We start from the raw sequence: 16,407 nt of genomic DNA on the forward strand, positions 1-16,407 counted from the left end.
TAACCCTGAAGCTACTCACAGGAAGTACCCTTTCCATATACCCGACCGACCTCACCCGACCGACCTCTCTTTACGGTTTCTAGCACTCTGAAACTACACAACTAAACTGTTTCCAGTACGTTAAAAATCGCATATACGTAGGCCACTTTTGTTTATTTTAGGTAGCTATATATCCCCGAAATATTCGTCAACTGAACGTATTGAGCCTTTTTAATATGTTTGTTTTTGACAGCTTTTAATTGTTCATATATGATGAGGTTCTTGTTCACTGTTATAATCTTCTACCATTACAGAGAACCCACAATGATCAGCTATTACATCTGATGATTTTATGTTGGAGTCAGGCATTGTTACCTAACGTTTACTTTTCATGTTTTTTTCTTGCATTTCAAATCTCGAATTCGTCTCATCTTTCTTTCAGTTTTTTCTTCATGATAAACAAAAAAGTCGTATCAGACCAGCGGCAGTTCATATTTTGGAGAGCATGACACCTGGGAAGTTTGAGGAAGCATTGAAAGGACGTTTGGACAGGGCTGCTAAAGAGACGACCAAGAAGGCCTTGGAGGTGCATGCTGCTATGAGGGATGCTATAAAGCCAACCGTAAAGGAAGGTATGGAGAATCTTGTAAAAGGTGTTACAAGGGTTAATGTGAATGAGACAGCAACAAAAGCTGCAGTGACAGCCGAGGAAAAGATTTTAAAATCTTTGGAGAGTTATTCGCAAGATCAGGAAGCTATAACGAAGGAGAATGCAATGAGTGCGGTGAAAATGGCATTGGAGCCGGCAGTAAAGAAGGCTTTGAAGAAATATGTGGAGCAGGGCTTGAAGAATGCTTCTGAGAAAAGTGCGGAGGATGTTGCCGAAACGACCTCGGAGGAGGCTTTGAAGAAGGCTGAGGATATTGCCATGACCATTATTGGAGAGTCTAGAGTGGAAGAGGAAACAGAGTTTGTTCAGGCTGCTGAAGACTACAGTTCAGAAGAGGCTAAGGAGGCCGAAAATGCCGCTCTTAGATTTTATAGACTTGAACTTATAGCAACAGTGCTCGTTGGTATGGTGAGCTGTTTGAATATCATAATCTCTGTTTTCAGTGGTTTATAATGAAAACTTTGATCGACAGTCAGCAACCAGTTATGAGCTGAAAATGCTCATGTGTTTCAGTAAATGCTGTAGTTGTCAGTAAATTAAAACTTTCGCCAAGAGTTTTCAACTTAATTCAAACTGCTATTGTCAACATCATGCAACATATTCATCACAGATAATTCCAAAGGTCATTAAGTATACAGATATAATTATATAATTAGCTAAAATTAGAACACTAAATTTCTTTCACTGTATCAACACTTGAAATGGCAAGTTTAATTGTCTTTGGTCAGGTTCTTCAAGCTTGATATTGAAAAGGTGAAAGCTCATTGGATATTCAAATCATAAATTAGCTGACGTGAAAATGCAGAATATATTCACTAATGCAATATACTTGTCTCATCAATATACATTGTAAGTTTCATAAACTTTTGTTGTGTACTTCCAATCTTATGGACCTACATTTGTACACGAGAAACTAGCCGATGGAAAATTGTTAACAGTAATATCTTATCATTGTACCTTCAATAAACATAGCATGTTTTGTCAACTTTGATCAATCTATTCAGACATATATATCCCTCATTATGAAAGTTTATTAGATATACAAATGACTTATTGGTTTATCTTAAAATGCATCATGGTATATCTATTGTACACAGCAAGATTGTTCACTTTTGATCGAACCAATACTCTTATAAGAAAAGTATATGCGAATGTGTAATAGCTGAAGTTAAAATGCTTCATGACTTTCAAAAATGTTATGTCATAGATCCAGTCAATTCAGATATGTATCTCTCATTGAGAAACTCTGTCAGATATGAAAAGAGTAATAAGTTGATCTCATAAAGCTAAACAATAATGTTATATCATGGTATATTTATTGCACACAACACATTTTGTCAACTTTGATCAAGTCAATTCCGATATATACCTAATAGGAAAAGTTCTCAAAATATGCAAATTAGTAATTAGTTGATCTCAAAATGCTGACAATAATGTTGCATCATAGTCTATTAATTACACATAGCAAGTTTTATAATTATTTTAGATATATTCCTAATAAGAAAAGGTCTTTAAATATGCATTTTAGTAATCAGCTAGAGTAAAATGCTAAACGAGTTTCAATAATATGATATCATAGTATCTCACGTATAAATAACAAGTTCCAGAAACTTTTGTGAAATCAATGCAGATTCATATCGCTTCTTAGGAAAGTTGGTGAAATATGTAAATAAGAAATAATCCTTTATAAATTATTTCAAAACTGCTATATCATTGTATCTTCAATGTACATGCAATTTGCGTCGATCTTGATCGAGTCTAATCAGCTGTATCCTTGTTATGAAAATCCATTATCATTATATATGCAAATCCTTATTTATATACATGTCATCCCATAGTATATTTAACAGTTGATATCAATTTCATCAAATTGTGTGCCTCGGTTGTCAATGTCCGTTTTTCTACAATTATTAATTATGCAACATAGCTTAAATATGCAAGGCACACCCTCCAAAAACTAATCAATTCTCGCTATTGCAAACCCTAATTTATGTATAAGATTTGATTTCTGATCTGATCAGCCGTTCTTCAGATATCGCGCCAACAGACAGATGCACAGACAGACACAAAGACATCATTGCGACATTAGCTCACGTGTTTAAAGCTGCGAGCTAAAATTGCTCTCCTGCTGTGTGAATAAACAGATGATCAACAGAATCTTTTGAATCTGCGTCACAAGACAAAAAGGCAACAAGCAATTTTGGAACTTGAAATTAATGACGCTTACCAATGCCAATATTATCGTAGGGTCAGTGTGCCCTGTGTGCAGCATTTGATGGCGCTTCTTTCTTAATACATGCCGTTTGTTCAGGATTAGTCAGAAAATAACTTGTTTCTGCGTTCAAAACGCTCTTATGACAGGTATCATGGGCTCACGAACCATTTTGTGATTTCTGTTATCCAATAGTATTAGTTGTCATTGCTGGTACCTTGATATGCTTTATCACCATAGCGATTAATACATAAGACAGGTATATGACAACTGCATCATGTGAGGCAGGATTTTCGACAAACCTGACAAAACACAACTTCGTTTTACAAGAGAGGACCTTACTTGTTTAGTTTTTCATCTTTCCTAGCGTTTTATTCTTTGGCTGACTGAAAACAATGGATAGTATAAGTTATTGCCAATTATACTATGATGTACTTAGAAAACAAGAAAAAGGGCCATGCATTTTAGTCAAATTGTAGTTGCTTACAAAATACCCTATTCACAATTATTATGCGTGCCGTCTTGACATTTAGTAATCCAGCGACATGGATAAATGAAGGTGAATTTATACCACTTTTATTTGGCCAGGATTATAAGAGTAGTACTAGTTTTCATTATTCCAAGTCAATTGTCATTTCATAGTGTCTTGTACCTTAAAATTTTGAGATATTGATACTTGATTATATTTGCTAACTATTATTTTCAATAAAATTCGGAAACATTGCCTAGACCATTGTTGTGCACTCGATGCCTTTACTGAAGATCGAAATATCGTGTTCCTGAACGCAATCTTTAACCTCTCATGGAATACGGAAACAGTGTATTGGCTTATCAGTTGTGAGAATTACTTATGTCAAACTGATACTACGGGTTTGAAAAATTATTCGTCTCATGGAAAATGACAAAATCGCACAAAAATGACATTGCATTTAAAACACAATTGGAACTAATTTTGGATAATTGGATGGAGAAGTAATGTCGACTTAATCTACAAATGTAGTCTCATCTGCTTTTCTCTGATATTACACACTTGTTTTTATGAGTAATTTGCAATATTGCAACATTCAGCTATACGGCACCTAACACTTTTAAGAAATTTGAAAAATATGAATATCCAATTATCCAATATTATTTCCAATCGTGTTTCAATTATTGTTTCACTCGAAAAACTGCTATTCTGCTTTCTGAAAAGTCTTTAATCATTGGCTGTTACAGCTAAGCTCATACCAATGCCAGTGCGTATAACATGTTTAGTTCATGATACCATTTCCGGTATCAAACAAAACCATGACATTTTTATACAAGAAAAGTAGTGATGATGCAAATTATTAGAGACTCGGCAAAATTGTTGTTAGGCAAAGTTTTCATCGTCTGGAATGTAACTTGGCCGTACAAATCCTAGATGGTACTGTCAAGATATTTAAGCCACGACCTTGATGCGGCAAATAAAACAACCCCGATTTACAAGAAATTATTCATAGGGTAGAAATTAGCTCATCCTAGGAAAAACGGCACTTCATGGGAATTATTATTTACACTGTCAAGGAGGGAGTGGGAGTAATTAAATCACACAAGGGAGCTGCTGCAAATTTTTAAGAGCATTAATTCGGACCTCGTGATACTGGCTGATGTATGTTTAGAGCTAGGTTTTCATCAACATGATATGGCCTGTTCCTGTGTCGTATCGGCATGAGTGTCATTTGTGCTGCGTCAGACACGAATCAACGTCGAGTGTCTGACTAAGCACAATTGACAAGAACATTGATACGACGCAAGGAACAGGCAATGTTTGATATTAATAACCTCTAATTATCAATGAGCGATGTTACACTTCACGTCCATTACCTGTAACCTTAATGCACTGTTTTGCACACTTTGCAACTCTGATAGTGCATTATTGCTACATCGCAAGAAAGTTCGACGTCGACGACCACCAAGGTATACGCAGTGAGGGAAGGTGCATGTGATTCAGGCCATGTGATTGATATTTTAGTATAGCGCCCTCATTTAAGCGCCGTTCAGTTCCCTTTACTTTTACAGTTTGATGAACCGGGAAGTAAAATGAAAAGAAATATTTAAAACGACTATATCATACCTGCCCGGTAGGACTGCCTGTACATGAAGGTAAATTTACAATTCTTCTGATTTCTTCACCATTCAAAACATTGCAAGGATAATAATAGACAACCTGATGTTCCGAATATAATGGATGGGATACATACAACTATACGGACGCTTCACACCTATGGTCTCCACGTGCACTGCGTGGCTGATATAACACCGAATGAACTCTGCATGCCGAAGGCCGCTACGTATACGATGTCACGATCGGTCATGCAATGACAGACATGGACAAAGTCAAATACCTGACTTGAAAGTAAACATTATGAATTATGTAAAATATCCGAGCTTCATTCGGAAAATTTATCTTCTTCACGGATTCTAGGATCGATATTGAAACAACTGCATTTGTATTTATCTTATGTTTGTTCGAAAGTTCATCATAAAAAGACAGAAAGATAGTTCTCTGTTCATGTAGATTGTAAAACTCTAAGGGTCAGTGAGCGTACATGGACCGTACAAGACAAACATTTCTTTTCGCTCATATGTTTGTCCAGTTCCTTGATTTATAACTCAAGCTGACAATATCTTTCGAATTCCGCCACTTTTTACTTTTTCTAACGGGTATATGTGGTTAAAGAGCAGATATCTCTCTCTCTCTCTCTCTCTCTCTCTCTCTCTCTCTCTCTCTCTCTCTCTCTCTCTCTCTCTCTCTCTCCAACTACCGTTGTGAGGTTTTATTCGTGAAGCGGAAGATGTCGTATATAGACAAGGTAATAACGTTAACGGTTTTCGCTTTCAAATTTTCCTGCGCTCTATAATGAATGTGTCAAACGTACAGGCACAATAGAAGAGCGACAGATAAACATGACCGGGATATCATGAAATAATCTATACACATGAATAAATAATCTCAATCCATAACAGGAGCATACCACAGTAACACAACCCTTCCATCATTGTCCAATACTTTTGCGACACGTTATGTTTTCTTTCTCTGATTTAGAAGACCAGGTTATATAATATAAGCACGAGAACGAATAAAATCATAAAAGCTAGGCCCGCTTCGGGGTCTATGTTAAAATTTTACTTTTCTTCTCCTATTCTGTGACTAGCTACAACACGGAACCTACTCTGGGAACACACTTTAATTTATTACCTTCAAATAGGTCAAGGGACATTGTGTTAACGCCTTTCTCGATTAATGACCATAGTTTGAAAAATCGGTTTTGTTTATCCTAAGACGTTCAAGCATAGGCAGTGTCTATTGTTTGCTATCTGTCATCTTTTGTTTACATTGTCACAACTTTTAAACCAACTTGAAGGTTGTCAACTACTAGTACATTCGGATTTAAGTAAAACAGAACACGGCGATGAATAATCTTACATTTTTAATGTATATATACATGTATATTTAACATGTATGTATGTATGTATGTATGTACGTACGTACGTACGTACGTACGTACGTACGTACGTATGTATGTATGTATGTATGTATGTATGTATGTATGTATGTATGTATGTATGTATGTATTTATGTATGTATGTATGTGTGTATGTATGTATGTATGTATGTATGTATGTGTGTGTGTATGTATGCATGTATGTATCTATGTATCTATGTATGCATGCTGCATGCATCTATTTATCTATGTATCTATCTATCTATCTGTTTATCTTTCTATCTATCTATCTATCTATCTATCTATCTATCTATCTATCTATCTATCTATCTATCTATCTATCTATCTATCTATCTATCTATCTATCTATCTATCTATCTATCTATCTATCTATCTATCTATCTATCTATGAAATATGAAATTTTAAGATGTGATATATCGCAATGTTTGTCGATACACAGTGACGACTCTCAATATGCAATAACAATAAGCTCTTATACTGCTTTAAATTTAAATATGAGCGAGCTGTTGTGGAGACTTTCTCGTCTTCTATCTGGTTTATAAAACCCGGCAAATATATGTAAACATCACAGTTATGGCATTGTCTACCGGTCAGCTTGTCTATATAGTTATTTTGAACGTCGTTATTAAGTCATTTAGTGTAGAATTCATGTTACTTTAGCCTTCGAAGAATCTGTTTAGCCAGAGTTCCGGCAAGGAAGTAGTCCATGAAATAAGGCTAGCCAATCATTTTGGTCTGCCTTCCCTATAACATGTTTTTGTCTTCAAATTTCAGCTAATGTGTGAAGATAGTGTAGACGAGATTGTGTTGACCTCCTACATCGAAGAACGAAGCGAGAATCTGGAACTAGATGACCGGTGCCTTCTGCAAGAAGCTAGGGATGCCGTTCTCAGAGAATCTAAGTCGGTTCTCAAAAACTGCACTGTGACTCTACTTGGCAAGAAAGTGAAAGTTGAATTCAAGTCTGGAGAAGGAGAAAACAAATGTTATATTCATTTGGACGGGAGCAACCAACCAAAACTTACTGTAGGTACTTCCATAGAGGACAGGCATAAGCTACATAATGTTTTTGAATTAAAATAGATTTAAAAGATAGCCCTGTCCCTGTCCTAAGATTTTAAGGACAAATTAACTGAACATTTTGACGTGATAATGAAAGTATGTCTAAACTTAAATTATTCTAAGAAATAATAATAATAATGTAAATATGTGCATTTGGTCACATTTTTTTGTCATGAGGCACTTTGATTTTATAATGCAGGGCAAAACGACAACAATTCGGATAATGAAAGCATGCAATCAGATGACCAGCAGGGAGACAACGATAATGAAAATGTTCAGAGTGTTTCTATTGATGTACGTATCTTAAATCGTTGACCCTTTCATGATTGTAGTAAAGTTATGTACAACTTCTGTAAGTTAACTTCTATTACACATCACCTGATATGCTAAGGGACTGGTCAGTTTCTTCAGCCTGGGGGGCCGGTGGATTCATGGGGGGGGTCACCCTGTTTTTGACTTTGGTGATAGGGGGGGTCACCATGTTTTTGAAATGCCCAATAGGGGGGGTCAGTGTGTTTTTGAATTTTGACACAGGCTCATCATTGCCTAAAATGCTAGTGTCAGCCACAAATTTCATCATTCAGTTGTATTTTTCGGCGCGCCCTTCGGGCGCGTAACTTTAATAATCAGTCATATTTTCAGCATGCCCAACTTTAACATATCATACATACATCAGAGATATCTGTATGTTCAATATTTTTCAGCATGCTCTTCAAGCTCAATACTTTAATATATCAGACATTTTTCAGCATGCCCTTCAGGTGCATGACTTTAATATACAAGGCATTATATCAGAGATATCAGGATGTTTCATATTTTTCGGCGCGCCCTTCGGGCGCCATACTTTATTAAATCAGAGATATCTTGATGTTTGCTAAGTGAAAGTGTACCATTATGAAATCTGCATTTCATATGAAAAGGATGACAAATTCCTGATACTTTTCTGTTCTCTTTATGAGAATTCAGTATGAGAAAGCAACATGCACAAATATTTCACAATATATATTTGATACAGTGATCTATTTAAGAGATAGAAAAATGACAAGATATCTGTCCTTCTCATTGATGCAATTATTTTCCTTTGTGTCACAGGTTTGCTGTAGAAAGATGATTTTTATGAACAAAATAACAGTTAAAAAAGGTAGTTTTTGTCATTATTAGCTGTGCTTTTATGGTTTCAATGTTACAAGAAAAGGTCCTCTCAGAGACTGTACACATCTGATTTGCTAAAAAAGCTCTCTATGGCTCCTAAAGAGATTTAATTATATGGTTGGCATTAATATTAACACCCATCAAAGTTTTTGATTCACTGCTTTTTCCTCTTTGATATTAATGATTGACATCCATTTCTGTACAACAGTTCAGGACATCTGGTTAAGCATAGAAAGTGTGAAATACATTCACAGCTCATTCAAAATACAGCTCATTCAAAATGTACTGTATTCAAACTTTAAGATTGACATTTTGAAATTCCTATCTTACAACTGACATGTCAACAATTTCATTAAAACATAGAATGACTATTTAAAATATAAATATATGTAAAATGTAAAATATAATATATATATATATATATATATATATATATATATATATATATAATATATATATATTATATATATATATATATATATATATATAATTTATGTCCACCTTTTGTTTTACCTATGTCGCGTGCCGGGGGGGTGTCACCCTGTTTTCGAAATTTGGAATAGGGGTCACCCTGTTTTCAAAATTTGGAATAGGGGGGTCAGCCACTTTTTGACGTCGGGAAAAAATAATCCACCGCCCCCCCCCCCCCCCCCAGGCCGAAGAAACTGACCAGTCCCTAATGTATGTTATCGACTCTACCTGAAACATAACAGATTGACGCATGCGCTAAAAGATGGTCGGTTGGTTTGTTGGTTGGTAGGTTTGTTGGGCGGACGGACGCACATACGTACGTACGTATGTACGTACGTATGTACGTACGTATGTATGTAGGTACGTATGTATGTATGTATGTATGTATGTATGTATGTATGTATGTATGTATGTATGTATGTATGTATGTGTGTGTGTGTGTGTTTGTGTGTGTGTGTGGTGTGTGTGTGTGTGTTGTGTGTGTGTGTGTAGTAATGAGATACGTAAAAATACGCACATGCAGATTGATAAACTAGACAGATACTCATTGCTAGATTGTTATTTCCCAGGAAAACATCATAACGGATATAGACATATCGGAGGCTGAACCAGAATCAAGGATACCCGTCATTGATAAAGATGCCATCAGTAGACGCTGGAAACTACTGAATGACGAGTTTGCTGTATACTACGAGGGGATGTTAGAAGGTGATAGGAGAATTATGATAAAACAATCAAAGGGTGAGTAGTAATTAGAGGTCACTGAGAGGGAAAGCATTGTACAAAGGTTTGCACATTAATACACATGAACATTAACACTCCAATGTGTCCTCGTGTAATAAAGCTAATATACATAGATTATAGACTTACATTTCATACATATATCTTCGCGAACTATTTCCGCGATTTCAAATGATGTATTTATTGAAAGCAGACGATAGCATAAAGAATATCGATATGATGAAAAGCGAGGCCAGTGTTCTGTGGGATCTTGATCATAACAACATTATAAAGTTACATGGAATGAGCGAAGATCCAGTATGTCTGATAATTGAATTTCTTGAGAACGGAACGCTAACACAGTTTTTGATCGGTAAGCGATTCTCTTTGTCAAAGTGATATTACTGTCCTACATTGTGCTTACACTGGTACCGCAACTATAGTGGGTTTCGAAAATCCGCAAGAATCCCTCTAAACTACTTTTCATAGCTAGTTCCAGCAGATGTACAGCCAACTCTTGACCACAATTTCATCAACCATAAAATCTGGTCTGGTACGGTATTGTGACAAGGTTTATGAAGCTAGTTGGGTTACTTCATGTATATGTGGATATTGAAACATTATAAAGAATTATTGCATGCTTTAGAACCAACGACAGCATGAAGAGTTGAATCAATACATTTGATGTTTCTACACTGTTTACCGCAATCCTACACGAGCTTAAAACTAGGTGTCACCATTTGTTAAACAAGCCTTCTTTCACAAGAATGGCCGTCGCAGGAATGAATTCATCGTTATCAAACACAACTTAAGCAGTTTTAGTAATGCTATATGCAAATACACTGACACGGAAGTAATTAATATGCTACACTTTGTAATTGACAACATATGTATCACATTTGCTGGAATGAAATTCAGGCATACTATAGGTATTCCTATGGGGACAAACTGTGCACCACTTCTTGCAGACTTAGTTTTGTATTCATATGAAGGAGAGTTCATGCGGTCTCTTCTTAAAACTGGATCTAAAAGAGATGCAAAGTGAGTGTTTTAATAACGCCCATTAATACATTGATGATCTGATTAGTTTGAACAATCCTTGTATTTCTAATTGTCTCCATCGTATCTATCCAGATGAATTAGAAATAAAAGAAACAACAGAAAATGTGAGCTCAGCATCATACTTCGTCATACCTTGATCTGTTTTTTCTATTTAGACAAGTTACTAAGCTGTAATAAAAAAGTGACGATTTTAATTTGAAATCACTTACTTTTCTACCTAACCAGTAATATTCTGTCTGGTCCAGCATACGGTGCATACATTTTACAACTCCTGAGATACTGTAGAGCTTGTGATTCATATAAAGACTTTCAAGGGACACACAGCTTTTTAGTATTAAAGCTAGTGAAACAGGGATTCTCACAAACTTAGAAGGTTAGCTAGATCATTTAAGGAGTTCTGTGGTAGATATGAAGATCCTATCTCCAACATGGCAAATCTGGTACTCAGATGATCAGAGACAGTATTCCCGGCTTGTCTCACAAGAGTAATTTGACAGCTAGCTGAATTACCGTACAATTACTTTGCCATTTTAATTTAATCTTGACGGATGTAGCCTACTCATTCCGGACACATGTTACCACCTTTTAACTCGTGGTTAGATATTTTACTATTGATTTTGTCGATTTTGTTTCTTGGGTATGGTTTCTTGAACCTGGTCATTTACTTGTTTGAATGATAACGATTGCTGGAATTGATTTGATATCATATTCTGAGCATATTGAAAAGCGATGGTCCTTGCATCTTCTCACTAATTTCATTGGAACAATAGGTGCTGGATTTCGAGCTAATACGCGTATAGGTCTCTCATATCACCACTAAACATAACCTGGTCGCACATTGCACTGTCTTTTAATAAAATGTCAAATTTTGGATATGTCTCCCCTAAAACGACAATTACGGGAAAAACTGACGGATTTTTCAGTATTGTTTCTTTGATATCAAATTGAAAATTTGGATGGCCTGAAATAGCCACCGATTTAAAAGTGTCCTGTGAGGTGATGGGCTGTCTTTTTTATTGTTAACCAGAAAACGAAAGAAGACAAAAACTCCCAGACGCCGTCGCGATGGCCAGTCAATGTGCTTCAGCGATATCCTACATAAGTAGTAAAGGCTACGTACACAGAGACATCGGAACTCGCAATGTACTCATTGGTTCCAACAGAATTTGTAAACTGTCTGGGTTTACTTTGGCAGTAAAGCTGGAGGTAAAATAGATGTTGATCCATGTCTGAGCAGATTCTACAATTTGTCAAAAATATAAGGGTGACTGAGTCCAACGGGAGAGAAAGGCAAACAAAACGTTTAGTGATAAAATAATCCTTCCATGCAACCGAGAAAAATCGTGCTTTCTCAAGAGCTACGATGTATTATATAGACAAACGTACAACAGGATAACAGCAAAGTCCAACATTGGCTTCCATCGTAAACTTAATATTTTCCATGCGAAACGTTATTTACCTGAACTCATATGTTTTTTTTTTTGGTTTTTTGCTCTCGACAGAATGGAATATATGAGGCGAAAGGTAGTGGCACCCTAGCTATCAAGTGGACAGCCCCGGAAGGCCTTTTAGGAAAATTTTCTCCCCAATCAGATGTATGGTCATTTGGAATGCTCCTGCTCCAAATAGTCCTACATGGGAAAGCGCCATACTCAGGTGAGATTGAATCACAGGATACAAGGAATATATATATATATATATATATTAATTCGTCGGTGATTAGTAAATTTATATCTATTCCATTGATTATTTCCCTTGTAGGTAGGAGTCATTTAGTCCATAAAAGATCATTCTTATGAGAAAGTGCCCTGTGTATACACATGAAACTCGTATATTTCTTTCCTTCTATTATTTCAGATGACTTTCGTATTTTAATATAGTCTAGCACTAGTAAGTACACAAAGGAAAATAAAAGTCATCTGGAGAACCTGATCGATTATTCGAGTCCAGTGTTTGTTGTTATTATAATGCCGACGAAAGTCTCGACTAACAAGTTGGCGTTTTGTTTCCCGAAACTGCGCAATGTTAGTTTTTAATTCTAAAAAAAATCATGAAATGTTAGAATTATTGTTGTATTTTTTTCTGTTTTGCATCTTCGATTTTCTGAAAAAAGAGGGTTTGCACACAGGGTGGAGCCATATGTCTGTCACTAAGTAAAATAATAGAATTTGGATCAATTGTTAGAATCCTTTGTGTAAGATCATCCAGATAGAAATAATACTTGACTCTCTCTCTCTCTCTCTCTCTCTCTCTCTCTCTCTCTCTGCCTCTCTGTCTGTCTTCTCTCTCTCTCACACACAAGGATTAACGAACGGTGAAGTGAAACGACTGCTAGAGTTTGGGTGCATCCCAAATCGCCCGAAGGAATGTCCTTTTGAGCTGTATCGTATAATGCAGCGGTGCTGGGAGAAAGACCCTGAAGAAAGGCCATCTGCTGATGACGTCAAACAGAAACTTGACAATCTGAAATTCGAAGAAACAAATTAAGAATAAAAATCTAGTCGTATATAAAAAAGTCAAGTGACAGGAACGCTGAACAGCAGTGTGAGTGAATGGCTCGACAAATAAGACCTTGGCAGTATATGATGTAATTGATTTGAAATTCAGCTGTTATTCTTAATTTCAGACTTAATCTCAGATAAAACATGAAAAATCCTCTAACAGTAAGATACAAGAACAATTGATCAATAACTTTTAATTAAAAAAAATATTGTTTAGCATTCTGTTACAACATCAGATGTGTCAAGTTCACAGTTTCTTTATTACAGTATCGGGACCTCGCTTATCGTAGAGGATTTAAATAACATTCAAATTATAAGTGACAGTCAGTGAATATGTAACTTACATAGTCAAGGAACAAAACATTAAAGAAAATAGTATATTCCATTTGAGAATGAGAAATAAAACGATAGTGCAATAACGTATTCTCAAATATCATATTATGGGCCACAGTGCAAGGCAGGGAATGAGAATTTAATGCATCCGAATATGCATTGTTTTCATGGTTAAGTCATATTATTATCTTTTGTCGTACTCTTTATTGTAATGTATTTATCGTGATGCACTACTGTAACGTCAGCAAGAGAAGACTTTTCCTACTATGATAATATTATATAGGGCTCAGCCCTTGGTGTCGCGCCAGGGGTTAAGATTGGCAATGTTATTTGTATTGATTCATGATAAACTGTAATTGTTACTTCATAAACGTTTATATGGCAACTATGCCCACTTTCCCTATGATGAAAGCAGTTCACGTACGTACACGACGTCAAACCCTGCAGCAGGGCAGGTATAGATTTTCTGTAGCGTGTAAAAAATTTGGCAAAATTGGCAATTTTTACAATGATAACAGCCTATTGCGTTAAACAAGGGACGTATTATGCAATCATTATCATTGCAATGGTAACTGCATTGCCCACCTTCCCTTGCAAGCTGAAAACTATAGCGTTCCGTCTAAAAACCGGCAATTTTTGAATCTAATTATTGACACAGGGGGCGCTCTTCTATAATTCAATCCCAGCATTCTTTGCGTATGCCCCGTTCATATGCACGACAGTTTTCTCCCTTTATCTATATTAACGATATTCTGTATCAGCGACAAGGTGCATAATAACATTTACTGGCTTATAAAAGAGGTATATTTTATAAAAGGCATGTTAAATAATAGTAATTTGTTTCGTATTTGTTTATTTACGAGTACTCAAAAAAAAACATGGCGGCGCCCATGAAAGAAGGGTACACTTCCGGTTACTCGCATAGTATATTATGAATAAGCGCATGCGTAGTCAGTAAGCCGCTGGCGCGACTAATAACAGAATGCCATGTCCGATATATGTGTGGTTGTGATGGGTATACAATGCATATCAGTATGTTTTAAATGACTGAAAAGTGTTTTTGCAACGAGCTTATGAATACCGTGAAATAAATATTTACAATGCGACCACATTTCTACAATCAATTTTACTCATGATGATCGCAGGACATAAAAATTTACGTTCCTTCTTTGTAGGCACCAAGGCGCGAACGAAAAAACAAACAAACAAACAAACAAACAAACAAACAAACAAACAAGATTTAGGCAATTTGCGAAAGGACGTAAACAAGTTACAAACAAATGTAAGAGTATTGTAACACGACAAGTAAATTATAAGATTTCAAAAGGATTTTATGTATCGTTTAATTATTCTACAACTTGCAACACACCTCCTGACCATGAGTAAATTTATAAATATCAACTGGGGCATATTGGAAATACTGGAACAACATATCGCCATAATATTATCACCAGTAAAAATATAGGATTGCTACTTCTTTAGAGTAAAGTTTGACTGGCTTTGGCTAAGATTGTGAGATTTTAAGGAAAGGTTCTTATGGAAACTTCTTTAAAAGGCTCAAGCGTCAAGATGAGTACAATAAAGCATAATACCAAAAAGAGTTTTTTTCAGAGTCCGAATATCTCTCTCCGAAGCGCATTCGTGATAAAATAACATTAGCTATGAAGTCAAGAGCGAAGAAATTGTATTTACATCCTTTGATTGTTGAGTTAAAGGGGAATTAAGTTAATCGAATTCAGCTGCAATGTTGATACATAAACATAAGATGCGCAGTTATGATTTAAATGATGAAGAAATGCCAGATTAAGTTTTCGCGATAATCTGTCTTTTTTTCGCAAATGCAGTGTATTCAGTCCTCGTTTGTACAAAGTGAAAACGTACTTGTCACATTCGTACTAGTGGCCATGCATGTAGACCTGAAAGTTGTATCCTGTAATACCGTGTCACTATCGATTGAGCGGAGCCGCCGGCGCGTTAGCCATCAATCTTATTAAACCAATAACTGTTGTCTTGAGTTGTCATTCCGCCACATTTCGCACTTGATCCGCAAATGGACAGTGTTATCATGTAAGAATAACTAACTTTCAAGATTTTAATATAGCAATAATGGGCGACGCCCTGACTATCAACGTTTATTTATTGGCAAGGGCGAGAGGAAAGCCAAAAATTAACAGCCGAGCCCGTTAATGTTGGCTTTCCTCTCGCCCGCAGCTATAAATACACGTTTATGGTCAGGGAGGAGTCTGTTACTTCTATAATATTATCAACGAACCCAAGACAACGGTAGGAAAATTTCCCACGCCAAAGACAACGGGACCCCAGAGCTTGTGCAATGCTAGCGAGCCCCATAGGAGCGAAGTTCGAGGCCGCGTTAGTTTTTGTACTTTGATGCTCCTATGGCTTTTCATACCGCCGCCATGGTGCCACCCGTAGAAAAAACGGAGAGCGCGGTGTTAGAGGCCATATAGAACATAATTCATTATTAGATCCGATATCGTTTTTCTTTTTTTTTCTGAATTAAAAATAAAGATTGTTTCTACCCCTTGAAATCATTTTGTTTGTTGCTGTTTGTTTACTCCAGTGTGATACGTTATATGTCAGGATATAAGGAAGAAAGGGATAAACAAGTCGGGGACTAGCTGACATCTTGATGGCAAACACTATGTAAAGCTTTCAAATATTGAAGGTCAAACGCGCCTCGGGGATAGATATTCGGGCTCTCAAATTTGATCAATTCTCCTCTGATCTACCACTTA

The 16,407-nt window shown here is 36.2% G+C and overlaps 2 protein-coding genes across 2 annotated transcripts; both read left to right on the forward strand.

The window, feature by feature from the left end:
* The first annotated feature begins 484 nt into the window (after window positions 1-484).
* On the forward strand, window positions 485-1,102 carry LOC139133611 (uncharacterized protein CG45076-like). Its single transcript, XM_070700351.1, has one exon. It carries the CDS (start codon window positions 485-487, stop codon window positions 1,100-1,102), a length of 618 nt encoding a protein of 205 aa, XP_070556452.1.
* Window positions 1,103-4,921: 3,819 nt separating this feature from the next.
* On the forward strand, window positions 4,922-16,194 carry LOC139133386 (tyrosine-protein kinase HCK-like). Its single transcript, XM_070699944.1, has 9 exons — window positions 4,922-4,985; window positions 5,657-5,695; window positions 7,125-7,376; window positions 7,612-7,706; window positions 9,605-9,776; window positions 9,970-10,128; window positions 11,845-12,023; window positions 12,320-12,473; window positions 13,120-16,194. The coding sequence occupies exons 3-9, from the start codon at window positions 7,334-7,336 to the stop codon at window positions 13,302-13,304; spliced, it is 987 nt and encodes a 328-aa protein (XP_070556045.1). The 5' UTR covers window positions 4,922-4,985; window positions 5,657-5,695; window positions 7,125-7,333; the 3' UTR covers window positions 13,305-16,194.
* The last annotated feature ends 213 nt before the right edge of the window (window positions 16,195-16,407 follow it).

This window comes from Ptychodera flava, chromosome 5, assembly GCF_041260155.1.
Source record: "Ptychodera flava strain L36383 chromosome 5, AS_Pfla_20210202, whole genome shotgun sequence".
NCBI classification, from domain to species: Eukaryota; Metazoa; Hemichordata; class Enteropneusta; family Ptychoderidae; genus Ptychodera; species Ptychodera flava.